Raw genomic sequence first — 12639 nt, forward strand, 5'->3', positions numbered from 1 at the left:
GCTGGGGGCGCGGCAGGGGGTGATGCCTGGGGTGCTCTCTGCAGTTCAGCATTCAGCTGATGCTATTTGGAAAGTGCCGCTGGTTTGGGCTGAGGAGCGTCTCGCCTCGTTCCGCCAGCTGAGATGCTCAGCAGCAGCAGAACACCCGGATCATGAGGAGCAGGAACATCTGCCTGCCGGGGAAATGGGGGAAACGCAGCCTAAGGGGAAAGAGAAGGAAGAGGAAACAATGTGCTGTTGTCTCTCCTTTTGCCTTTTGAAAGAATCGAGATAGAGGAGGAGGAAGGGCAACAGCGGAGGAGCGCGACCGCGGCTGGTCCGTGCAGGTTGATGGCGAGTGACAGCAGGTATTCACCTCACCCTGGAGCAGCGGGTGGCTGCTGGGATGGTGGGGCGCTCTGGTTTGCCATCTTTGCAGATACCCTCATTGACCTGCGATGTGGCAGCTGGCTGAACACAGAGATGGAGCTTTTTCAAACGAGACTTCTCTGAAAATCCTGATTGCCCCTTTTTTTGCAAGAAAGGGAAAGACCCTGCTGTGGGGCTGAGTGGGACCAGTACACGGGAACGTTTGGCTGAAATGGAAGCGTGTGCCCTAGGAGGGAGGATCCTTCTCTGTTTTCAAGCAGATTCATTTTTAATCGGGGATTCAGCGCTCTGCTCCTGCGCCGAGGGGTGGCTTGGTGCCAGGCAGCAGCATTATTAGCTTCCCTCCACTCCGGCCCTTGGTGGGCCCAGCAGGGAGCCCGATAAAGGGGCTTTTCAGCTGGCAGTGCTTTATTTGCAGGACGAAGTTGCTGCCTCCTGAGTTTGGGGAGCGATTTTGTGCTGCCGCGGTGCAGGTTGAGGCAGGGCTGGGAGGCAGTTCCCCTCCTTTCCTCGCGTATTCCCCACAAGGTGAAATCAGTTTTGTGGCTGCACTGAGCTGTAACCCGGACGTTCGGGGAAGCTGGTTCTGTAGTGGAAATTCAGACGCGGGGCAGAGGAACGGCGCCAGCCATGTTCAGTAGGAAAAGGCGGGTTCTAGCGAGCGAGTGCTTCAGCACAACGGCAGATCGGAGCCACATCGGTGCACAAGCAGACACAAGAGCTGGAGCCAGAAAGCAGAATGTGTCCACCCCCGCCAGAAGGCACATAAAGCATCTGTCTTTAATACTTTTTTTTTAGCACTAATGGGCTAAGAAAACCCACTGCTGGGCCTTGCTGGAACGAGCCAAAGACAACAGTGGATTCTCCCTCCAGGTGAGTGTGACAGCCCGGCCAGGCTGTCTCGGATCTTTTGGGGCTGTATCAGCCCTCATCTGCCGGTAGGTCGGAGGCTTCTGTGGGCCCCTCTGGAGGTGAAGTGAAGGATTATCGGCCGTGTCCACGGGAGCCTTTCCTTAGTGCAGGCAGCGGTTTTGGAGAAGGCTTTGTGCCTGAGATCCAAGTTACACCCTGACGACATCCTGAGAGATGCTCGGAACCCAAACGCCCTGAACTCCTCCTCGCCAACTGTGTAGTGGAATAATTTTCAGTCGCTTTCACTTTGATTGAGTTTGTGCCGCAGTATAAAACCGGTGGAAACGCTGTTCCCCGGGGCTGCAAACAGCGCTGTGGTTACTGACCTCGCGCTGCAATTGTCATTCTCTGTCTCACTGGTGGAGGGCAGATATTGCGGGCAAGATCAGTGGGTTTAATTTAAAAACTGCTTCTGATAAGATGACTTTGTGAGTGAGTGTACCGGGAACAGGGAGGTTTTTTCCACTGCGTTTACTCGTCCAAAGGATCATTCCAGTGCCGGACAGCTGCAGTGGGGAGCTGCTCTGCTCAGCAGTGACAGCTTTTTCCTTGGCCTTCTCTTGCAGCCCTGGAACAGGCAGTAAGAGCCAACCAGCCACATCCCTGAGCGACGCTTCAGAGCCAATCTCCACTGCTACGGACATCAGGTAGGGCTGTTGGTCCCGCATCGCCTTGAAGCTCCGCTAAGGACGGCAAGGGCTGAAGTGGTGAAGGGATGACAATATAAGCCCCAAAACCGCAGACTTTTCTGCCTGCTAAAACTCATCCTGTTTCCAGTCCGGTCCCTGCGCTGTACCTAGCACACTTCCAACACGCACCGTTCCTGCACCTCACCGTCGCCACATCTCCCTGCCTAATCGTTCTGGCTGCTTTTCTTGCAGAAATGGTGAAACCAGACAGGCCCCTAATGGGGAGTCTTCGTCCAAAGCTGTGTCACAGCATGGGAACAGGTAAGCAGTTGAGACAGGCTGATCTCTGCTGCTCAGCATAAGGCCTAACTCTGCCTTTTGCTCAGAAACGGTAAATACCTGCTGGTGCTCTCGGGCAGATGGGATCTCTCCAGTCACAGTCCTGGGCTGCACGCCAAGAGCATCAGCCGCAGCCTGAGCTGCCACGTGTTGGCTTTCTCTGCTCTGCCTTCACCGCCCACAAGGATTCTCCTCGCTGGCTCGGTCCCTAAAGAGTCTACTTCGTGCATTTATTTTTACCATTCCCATTGCCCTCCCACCACTGCTCCTGGGAAAATTCTTCCAGCCACAAGGGTTGTGTTGAACCTCAGTTGCTGGTGGCTCCTACTAACATTGGTTCTGGTCCTCTGCACCCTGTAGAAGGTCTGAAGGGGTGGCTGAACGATGGGGAACTGTAAAAAGCTCTGTGGTATGAGGAAAATCTCAGAAAGAAGATGCTGGACACAGAAAGGAATGGAGCTCTGACACTGTGAGACGGGACTTGCAGCTGAGGAAGAGAGAGATCACTCCTTCCTCGCATGCTTGTGTCCAGGAGTGTTCATCCTCTAGACTGAACTCAGGAGCGTTTCAGGTTTTTAAATATGTTAGAACCATAGAACCACAGATGGGTTTGGGTTGAAGGGACCTTCCCAGCTCCCCCAGTCCCAGCCCTGCAGGGAGCAGGGACACCTGCACCCAGAGCAGGGACACCTGCACCCAGAGCAGGGGGCTCAGAGCCCCCAGGGCCAACCTGACCTGGGATGGGGCCAGCGATGGGGCTGCTCCCACCTCTCGGGGCAGCCTGGGCCAGGGGCTCACCACCCTCAGTGGAAACAGTTTCTCCCTTTTCTCTGGTCTGAGTCTCCCTCGTTTAGTTGAACCATGTCAGTGTTCTGAGATTTTTGGCTGTGCCTGGGCTGAAGGAGGCAGAGCTGGACACGTGGCCTCGCCTCTTGCCCTGTTGTGCTTAGGTGGCTGTAGAAGTCTTGGATTCACCAGACGTGTTTCTGTAGCTCGTACAGTTAATTGCAATTCACTCTCCACCTCCATCGGTGAAGATAAAGCTAGAAACAGTTCCAGATGAACCTGTTGGGCTGGAGCAAAGTCTAAAGTGCTTGAGAAAAGGTAGAGGCTGGGCTGTTGTCATGGTCATCCTTGTGTGTTGCTGCAGGGACAGCCCGACGACAACGTGCTCATTGTGTGTGGGGTCATTTGGGTCCTGTAGCTGCTCCTAATTGTGAGGCAGCTCCGGAGAAAGGGGACGCTGCCTTGTTGCTTGAGCCACCTAAAACCTGGGGGGAGAGTAATTGTCAGGGAAGGAAGGAAGGAGGCAGAAGCTCTGGGGGAGCGAAAGATGGGTGCAGGCTCCCTAGGAAGGGCCTTTGCTGTGAGGAGAGAGAACAGTCACTGTAGGGCACTTGTGCTCTCCCGAGCAAAGGGATTAGTTGTTGCAGGGAGCACCCTCCTCCTACCCCACAGATTGACTCAGCCCCCTTTCGTGCTGCTCCTCCTGCCTAAACATCCCAGTTCTGGGATCATCCGAGTGCTGCCAGGTCATATCTCACTGGCTTTTCCCTCTTCCTAGTGACAAACCTCTGAGGGCAACGCCCGAGCCGTTCCCGTGGGATGAGCTGGTCCCCAGAGGATCCGTCACGTCCCCCAACGGAAGGTAGGGCTAGTGCGAGATCCCTTCCCCCAGCGTTGTGCAAACCATCAGCTGCTGCTCCGGAGCCTCCTGCCAGCTCTGCCTGGCTGTCCACTGGAGGACACCCACGGTGCGGTCGGGGCTTTGCAGAACTGCAGCGGTTTCTCTACAATTCTGCTGGAGAAGGGAGGAGAAAAGGAAACACTACTCTCCTTGATGAAATTGTTTGATATTCTGTTCCAGTTTTTTTCTTTAGTTTCTGTGATACAAAAAAAGTCACTTTTGTGGGTCATTTCTGCATTTTCCAGGTTCATTCCCAAATGTAAACCAGTTCTAGACGGTAATTGTTTTTTAACAGTATAGAGAGGTTCACACTCAATGTCCTGCAGGCCTCCAACCCCCACCCATTTACCTTTGCAACAAGAGACCCCCTAAAAAAACCAACCCCAAACCAACCCCAGAAGGTGTTTGTGCCTCCTGTAAACCGTCTGGCAAACCAGAAGGTTCAGTGAGGAGGAAGAGTTGTGTCCTGGCTCTCAGGTGGTGTGGAAGGCTGGTCAAGATCCATATCAGAGGCAGTGCAGCGTAGTGCCAGCTGCTGTCTGCAAATGAAATCCACCGTCACCGCTCTGCTCGCCCCTTGCATCACCTTGTACAGCTCCCAGGACTGTCCTGGGCAGGGTCCTGCCCCTCCCATGGGCACCAGCGTTCCGCCAAGCTGGTAGCTGGTGGATCTGCTCAGCTTGGGCTCCACGGTGCTGCTCATCACCGCTCTCACTGGAGGCAAGGAAGAAAACACTGGCTTAATTTGACCTAGAAACCTCTGAGGGTACTTCTCAGCCATCCACCGAAGGCGAAGTTTGGTGAGAGCCATTCGCTCGTGGGCTCCTCACTGCCCCCAGCCTGGAAAAGGGACAAAACCAGACGATTTTGGATCAAGACACCTGAAATTCCCCATTCTGTCTCTCCCCCAAGAGGAGCCAGAGGGTGTGAGGGCTGTTCCATCCTGCTGGTGCGGGCAGACGGAGGTGCCTGGGTCGCAGCTGCGGGCTGGATCACCCGTTGGTTTGGGAAGATCCTGGCTTGACTTGCCAGATGACTCCATGCCACTGGCATCTCCATATGTTAATGGTGCTCAGAGTCAGCAAACGCTCCACTGTGCCTCACAAACCCCGCGCTTCCCCGAAGCCTCATGCCGTTTGCCTGTACACATGCGCTGGGGAGCATCTCGGGAAGCTGTAGGGATTTCCTCCTCTCTCTTCTATTAAATGTGTATGAAAATGATTGTAGAACATCACCCAAACCAAACCCCAGGTGCTTTCTACAGTTGGTGTCTCTCCTTTGCAGTTACCCCGAACGCACAGAAGCCAACAATGGATTTGACCCCCCGAAGTAAGTGTAAACCCGTTAACGGTGTGAAATGCACTTTCCCCCTCGATTTCAGGGTGAGAGGGCTCTGCTCTGACCCAGCGCTGCCCGAACCCACGTGTTCTGGGAGCAGCACTTGCATGGGCCTGCAGAGGGGGTGGACCTGCTCCCCCAGCTCAAAGTGGACCCGGGCCTTTCCCCTCGTTTCCCGGCACTGCCCTGCGTTGGTCGGATTGATGCCTCTGCCCTTCAGGGCTGCTGCAGGGGATTCACCAAGTGAGGCAGGAGGGAGGAAAAGGTGTTACGTCTGAGGCAGGAAAATCTCATGCTTCTCGCTCTGTTCCCCGACTTGCTCAGCTCCTTTCCGTACCCTCGAGTCTCCCTCTCTTACAGGTCCAGCTCTGGCTGCAGGGACAGACCTGCGGATGCTACAGAGCAGCTGCACCGGCAGTACGAGCCCTCTCACTACCTGGAGGATGCGAAGGCTGAACCTGCAAGGTCAGGTCCAGTGTGTTATTGCTTTTAGTGTTGATCTCAAAGTGTCTTCATTCCACAGGCTGTTCAGAGCCTGCCTGTTCCCCTGTCAGGCTCGGCAAGGAACTGCTGCTGTTGGCACCAAACACACTCATCTCCCCAAAGCTGCTTTCCTTGCTCACTTTAGTCCATTATTTTGGGACTTGACTCCATGTATTGGCTCACCAAAGGACTTGGTGAGAAAATGATGCCTTCGAACCTCCCAGCTGGGGCGAGGAGGATCTCAGGGCTCCCAGCAGGATGGTGTAAAACCCAAGACCTAGAGCTGCTGCTCCGAATGCAGGAACATCTTCCCCAAAGTTATTCATATGGTGCTTTGTCCCAGGGGCATGATCCTGTGCCAGGCCAGCGAAGTCGTGTACCCAGCCAAGACATGTGTGAGTTGAGGCCAAGTAACCGCATTAGTTCCACTAACAGCCTCTATTCTTCTTGATTAGGGACAGTGAAAATGATTTTTATCAAAAGAAAATCAGTTCTCTGAGAAAATTCCTTTCTGGTCTCGTATAAAGTGCAGTGTTGTTGTTTCCTGTGAGTCCCCCTCGAAGCCCCTGGCCAGCTCTGAGGCTGTATTCCCCTTCCTCTCTTTGACAGGACGAGCTTGCAGCCCGATGTCCCTTCTCCTCCTGAGAGAGCCCCGGTGCACCTACAGGACATTGAAAATCCCCTTCAAGGGTGAGTGGGGTAAATGTAGTGGGTGTGTGAGTAACACTGAGGGTTCAGGGAAACCAGGATGGGCAGGCACAGAAAGAGGCTTCTTTCACAGCGTTTGGCCCAAGGATGAAGGCAGCTGCACCGAGGTTTAAAGCGCAGCTTGTAAATAAACTGAGAGCTCTGCTGTGAGCCAAGTGCTCCGGCTTTTCTTCTCCTCTGGGGGCTCCTCTTGGTGGGCTTCAGCCACTACCTGGTAATCCAGCAAAATGCTGCAGTGGTGCTGGAGCAGCAGGAAGGAGCCAAAAGGCAGAAAAAGAGCTGAAATACATCAAAATAGTTAAATACAGTCCCTAGAGGAAAACCCTGCTGCAGGACAGGGGCTGGCAGAGATTGCCACCACTAGCCTGGTGACTAGATGGTGTTCACTAGGGCAAGGATCCACGTGCCACTTGTTAGCAGTGTAACGGGCCTTTCTCTGGTGACCAGATCTGTGCTAGGCTACGAGGAGAGGAGCAGCAGCCAGGGGAGGAGGTCCACGAGTGCCGAGGTCCCAGCAGATAGCAAACCGTACTGGACCGAAGCCAGGTAAGGCCCTGGGCTGCTCACCACCTGTTTGCTCCCGTTCTGCCTCATGGCTGAATGCCCTGGAACCACCGATAGCTCAGGGAACACTGAGCACAAGGACTCTAATGAGTGAGAATGATCTCCCCTGGATGGGGGGGTCATTGGAGTAGTGAATTTCCCGTGGTGGTCACCACACGGCAAGCGCTGCCTGTGCCCTGGCGTGTCCACAGGGGTTAGGAGTGTCTGGCAGTCCCAGCAGTTCTACACAAGCACTTTATCCCATGCCTGAACAGTCTCAGTTCTGACAGAGTTTGTACACGATTCCCACTGGATCTGGTACCAGGCAGCTTTTGACAGCTCTGGCCATTCTCCTTCCTGCCCGATGGCTCCTGGGAATGGATGTCAACCCGCCCCCGCTGGTTTTTTTCCACTGCCCTAAGCACAGGTCTTTATTTCAGGTTTTCAGACTCAACCAACCAAACTGAGAAGGGACAAGAACCTCCCGACCGTGATGTCCACCCAGAGCCTCCCAGGGTGAAGGACCATGCTGAACTGGAACCCAGTATGACTTGGTAAGGAGCCAGATAATTACCCGCCCTTTTCCTGTAGGATGGAGATGAGGTGTCTTCCCCACATTCATAAATCCTCTCCTAGGCTCCCCTGTTCTCCTTCTCACTGACCTCTCGGTGCCTTCCGCCTGCCTTGGGCAGACCAGTGCGGGGCTAAACGTCCAAAGGGAAGGACTTTGTGGACAGATGTCTTTGCTTCTGTCCATATTCTCCCACAAATATGAGGAGTCGAGGGTCTGGGTTGAACTGGGCTTCCTCAGGAGTGTTTCAGTGAGCAACCCACCTTCAAATGGACTCATAAACCAGCGTGCTCTTCTCCCCAGGTCCATGCTAGGCTCCGAGGACAGCGCTGGTGAGACCATGGACATTAACAAGGGGATACCGCCCAGTGTGCAGAGCGAAGGAGTCACTTCAGGAAGGCAAGAGAAATACTGGGATTGCTTTTTGTGATGAGAGAACACAGGGAATTTACTGCAGGTGGTTCTGGAGCAGACTGAGGATGCTGTGGTTGGGCTTAGGAGTCACCAAGCTGGGCTCCCCTCATGGGTGCATGGAGATACATAGTGAGTGGTGGGACACAGAGCATGTGGTTAGTGAGGGCTGTGGAGGAGGGAGCTCAGGAAGACGCGCTGGAAAAGCAGCAGGGAGAGAGCTCTGGCGTCAGTGTCCTGTCCTCCTGGTTCTTCTGACCAGTGGAGCTGTCCTGGTTGTACCTCAAATGTTCCAGACTGTAGATCTTCACCACGCAGGGAGGCAGAAGGAGCTGTTCCCGGTCCCCAGGGCCATGAGGAGAAGATAAACTGCTGGAGAAAAAAGTTAGAGACAAAACTTCCCCAGCAGGTTTCATGCCGTCTCCAGTATTCCCAGGGGGGTTGGAGTGCTCAAACACAGCAAACCAGCTGGAAAGAGCGAACAAACGTCTCCCTGGGCTGAGGTAGAGAGAGTGGTGTCAATCCAGGGTGGCTCTGCAGCGGGTTTACCTGGTGGATACCCCGCGGAGGTGGAACCCAAAGGAGGCCAGCCTGTGCTCTTAGCAGTCTGAGGGTAATGTGAGGTACTGGATGACCCATAATGGTCACATCTAAATGGCCAGAGTTAGAACACTGAGGTTGGAAAGAGGCAGGACAATCACCGGGGCTTGCAGCCACATCCCACAGCACTTCTCTGCGTGGTGGCACTTGTGTGGATGATAACGCTGCTCTGTCTCGGCAGGCCCAGCTCTCTGCCTGGAGAAAGTGTCATCACTGCTCCCGAGACCCAGCACGTGGATGAACCTGACGCACGCCGGGAGAGGTGCGGCGCCCGGGGACCAGGCGTGCAGGTTTAGACATGCGTGTGCAAGGTGCTAACGGGCTGTTTCCCCCCTGAGCAGGATCACTCCAGCTTCTGCAGAACACACCGGCCCCACCACAGCCAGTCACCAGGAGAGCCCAGGAGACTGGAGACACCATGAGCGCAGCCCAGTGGCAGCCAGGTAGGGTGGGACTGTCCCTCTGCTTCTCCCTGCCAGTGTCCAAATCCTCACCCTACGCCACTCCGTGACACGAGCGTGGCTGAAGTCCTGTGTACGTCTGCCCTGTGTGCACGAACCAAGCGGCACTCACGGAAGAAACGTTTGGTTCAGGATTGCACCCCCGTGGGGCTGTTCACAGTTCATTTATCAAACTAACTCAGGCGACTGCTGAATCTTGCAGCACTTTGTTGCGCTGGGAGCGCGGCTCATGTAGGTGAGGCGGGGCAGGACAGACCTCTGCTGTTCCCCAGCCTTGGGAAGCTCGTCACAGCGCCGTGTCCCCAGTTTCCCTTATTGCTGGTGGAAAGAGGCCCGGTGCAGCCCCGGCAAACTCAGCACACTTGTGTGAGCTGGTCAGAGCAAATATAGTCACTGGCTTCATGGTCAGACTGGCTCCAATTCTTTGGCAGGTCTCACTTCAGAGAGAGCACTGCCAGTGCCTGTGAGCCTCAGCACGCCGTGCCGCTGTACGGGGACCACCAGCCCTTCAGTGCCAGCATGCCGGCGCCCAGCCACAGGATCCCTGCCTATGCCGACAGCCCGCTGTTCACCAGAAGGTAAGAGCGCGGGGACGGGACGCAGCCACAGGGAAAGCCGCTGGCATACAAATATCTGACAGAAACTCTGGTTGAACGACCACTGCGTGGAGGGCGAGCAGGACTTTGTTCCCAGAGGGAGCAGCAGCATCATCATGTCTCCATGTGGAACCAGATCAGTTTGGGCCTGAAGGGCTGAAGAAGGGGTTCAGGAGGTCTGAGCTGGTAGCTGCTCTGTAACTCTGGAGAGTCCTTGGCAGGTCGTACCCAGACCCCCTCCACGGTGCCTGGGTGCTTGGCAGATGTTGCTGCTGCTCTCTAACGGCAGGGGAGATGATGCAGCAGCACTCTGGGTTGGATTTCTCGTGGCCCTCAATGACACAAGAGACAAGCTGTACGCTTATAACTGCTCTTTATTTATATATAAAGAGTAGTTTATATTTTTCTAGGACTAGAAAAAATGGGCCAGACCTCTCCTGTGCCTGTTATCACCCCTGGGCGCTGCGGGATGCTGACGTGTCTCTCTGCAGCACAAGAAATGTGCTTTGTGCCTGCCCTTGGGTTTAAATCACAGACCAAACACGTGCCTTGCCCAGAGCAGGGTTTTTCTCCTCTTGGGACAAGCTTAGCCTGTCCCTCTTTCTTGTTCAGTGTTTTTCAGCATTGTTTACCGTTAGGTTAAGCAGTTGCCTGGAGCTTTCAGCAGCAGCAAAGAGCTGATAGACAATAGACACATGTCTGCGCCCCGGGCACATGCAAGAGAACTCTGGCCATAAGCTCTAAGCTCAGTTTCTCAGTGGCAGGAGCCTGCGCTCTGCCCGCAGGATAAAGCCACTCCCATGAGTTCTGTTTTGGAAAAGTGACAGTGTGCCCGTCTGGACCCCCATGGGCCAGCTGGTCACCAGTTCAGACAGTGCGGTGGTGGTTTGGGTGAGCGCTGTGGAAGGGAACTGTTGAAGATGAGTCTGTGGATGAACTGCTTCAGCTTTACTCCCGAGCGCTAGGTCTGGAACGTGCTCTCCCAGCCATAGAGCTTCGTACGCGCACTGTGGCTGCTGGCACAGCAATGGGGCAGGGCGACGGGAGAACGTTGGGGGACAGGGGCAGGGCGACGGGAGAACGTTGGGGGACAGGGGCAGGGCGACGGGAGAACGTTGGGGGACAGGGGCAGGGCGACGGGAGAACGTGTCAAGGGGCAGGGCGACGGGAGAACGGTGGGGGACAGGGGCAGGGCGACGGGAGAACGTTGGGGGACAGGGGCAGGGCGACGGGAGAACGTGTCAGGGTAGCGACCACTGAAACAAAACACGAGTTAGCCAAGGTGGGGACCCCAGTGACTCCCAGCAGGATGTAATCAGGACTCCGTGCTTCCTTGCCAGGCCTGCCCCAGATTACGAAGGGCGAAGCAGCCCTAGGAACAGCAGATATGACAGCGGTGGTGCCTGGGGGCTCTGTGAGTTTAACCCCACGGCCGGACGGTAAGAAGTCAAAGGGTGGGATCCAGACTTGATAACCCAAAGGACAGCCCGCTGCTACATTTATTCAGGATCTGGGGTGTCCTGACCTGCTTCTTACTAATTCCCTGGTCTCAGCGTGGGCAGCGAGGTGCTGTGTGTGTGGGTGGCTGTGGCACAGGGGGATTTTAATGCTAAGCAGGGAGATGTATAGCCAAGATTCTCACCTGAAAGAATCCCTCACAGGCTCCAGTTTAGTGCTTGAGGCTGTGCCACTTCCTTCCACAGCCACAACTCCCTTCCCAGGGACACCACCATGGCCCCTTCCCCGAGAAGCCACAGGGTGCCCTTCTACATGGACAGCTTAAGCTGTAACAGCACCAGGTAAACGGGGTGTGAGGGGAACCTCCGGGAAGATGAGACGAACCGTCTCCAGGGCGCGGATTTGCGGTGTAGAGGCACAGAACTACTCAACCATTCCGAGCCAGGGCTCCCCAGCACAGGGGCTGTGATACCTCCGTCTCTGGAGGTTTTCATCATGGGGTGACAGCAGAGTGAAGGGCTGGTCCTGGCCACCCTTCCTTGACCAGAAATCAGCCTTTGCAGAGGCTACAAAGAGAGCTAAAAGCAAAGAGAGGTGTTGAGAAGAGGATCACTGTCTCATGTCAGTGATCTGAATGACTGAACTGGTCCCAGACCACTTGGGAGGGGTAGGAAAGCCATTACCCTGGGCTTTCTGCGCTCCTTCATGGCAGTGTCACTCTGACACTTTGGGAGGCACCAGCGTCGGTCTGAGTGCAGGGTCTGGACAGGGGAGCGTGCTGGGGTGGGAGCACAAGATCCTTGGACAGCCTGGAACGGGCTCCAGGCAAGATGAGCTTCACCCCAGCAAGGCAAACTGCCAGTCTCCTGGCTGAGGGGCCGGGCAGAGCTGTCTGACGAGACGCTCTAGCAGCTGTAGATTTGCCATCTTCTCCCCTCCGCAGCTTTTGAAGTTCTGCTGGGGATAGCTCCGCTGGGGACAGCTCCGCTGGGGACAGTTTCACTGGCCTTTGGCCTATGTGTCCCACCTCCCCCTCTCCCGCAATCTGCTGCTCCCGTTCACGCTGTGTGAGTCACTCAAGGTCTGTGCTTGCTTGAGGACCTTGCTTGATCTTTTCTCCCCTGAACGAGGCTTTCCCAAACCGCCTCTCCAGGGAAGCAGCGCTGCGGAGAGGCAGATGTTGAAGGAGAAAAGAGCCTTTTTTAACAGTATGGTGAAGGGCCTTTGTACTGCACTGTCCCAGCAGCAGTGGCAGCTCTTTCTTGGCTCAGGTCACAGCCTGGCTCCTGTCCCCCGTGCCATAGACTCTTCTCTCTCTGCCAGGCTTCTCTCCAGTTCGAGCGAGAGGATCTGCGGTCCAGTTTCCACCTCACCACACCACAGCCCGGTGGCCTCCGGCTACCAGCCCGACCCCAGCGCTGCCGGGTAATGAGCAGTGGGTGCTCCCGGTTCTGCACGCAGCCTGTTTGGTAGGGACAAGCCAGGCCTTGCTCCTTCACATCCAGGCCACAGGATGCCTCCAAGCCGCTGCCGG

At 55.5% G+C, this 12639-nt stretch overlaps 1 protein-coding gene across 1 annotated transcript in view; it reads left to right on the top strand.

Annotated features, from left to right (window-relative positions):
• The window catches only part of ZNF185 (zinc finger protein 185 (LIM domain)), a 24105-nt gene that overhangs the window by 8051 nt on the left and 3415 nt on the right, over positions 1-12639 (top strand). The window contains exons 9-25 of the mRNA XM_010145679.1: positions 264-347; positions 1168-1242; positions 1848-1928; positions 2163-2231; positions 3814-3897; positions 5221-5265; positions 5635-5739; positions 6367-6447; positions 6913-7011; positions 7449-7562; positions 7883-7978; positions 8772-8852; positions 8932-9033; positions 9483-9629; positions 10988-11086; positions 11351-11446; positions 12429-12530. Coding sequence (XP_010143981.1) covers positions 264-347; positions 1168-1242; positions 1848-1928; positions 2163-2231; positions 3814-3897; positions 5221-5265; positions 5635-5739; positions 6367-6447; positions 6913-7011; positions 7449-7562; positions 7883-7978; positions 8772-8852; positions 8932-9033; positions 9483-9629; positions 10988-11086; positions 11351-11446; positions 12429-12530 — 1560 coding nt within the window. The remainder of the gene's footprint in view (positions 1-263; positions 348-1167; positions 1243-1847; positions 1929-2162; positions 2232-3813; positions 3898-5220; positions 5266-5634; positions 5740-6366; positions 6448-6912; positions 7012-7448; positions 7563-7882; positions 7979-8771; positions 8853-8931; positions 9034-9482; positions 9630-10987; positions 11087-11350; positions 11447-12428; positions 12531-12639) is intronic.

The sequence above is a fragment of the Buceros rhinoceros genome, unplaced genomic scaffold (assembly GCF_000710305.1).
Source record: "Buceros rhinoceros silvestris isolate BGI_N320 unplaced genomic scaffold, ASM71030v1 scaffold6181, whole genome shotgun sequence".
Taxonomy (NCBI): domain Eukaryota; kingdom Metazoa; phylum Chordata; class Aves; order Bucerotiformes; family Bucerotidae; genus Buceros; species Buceros rhinoceros.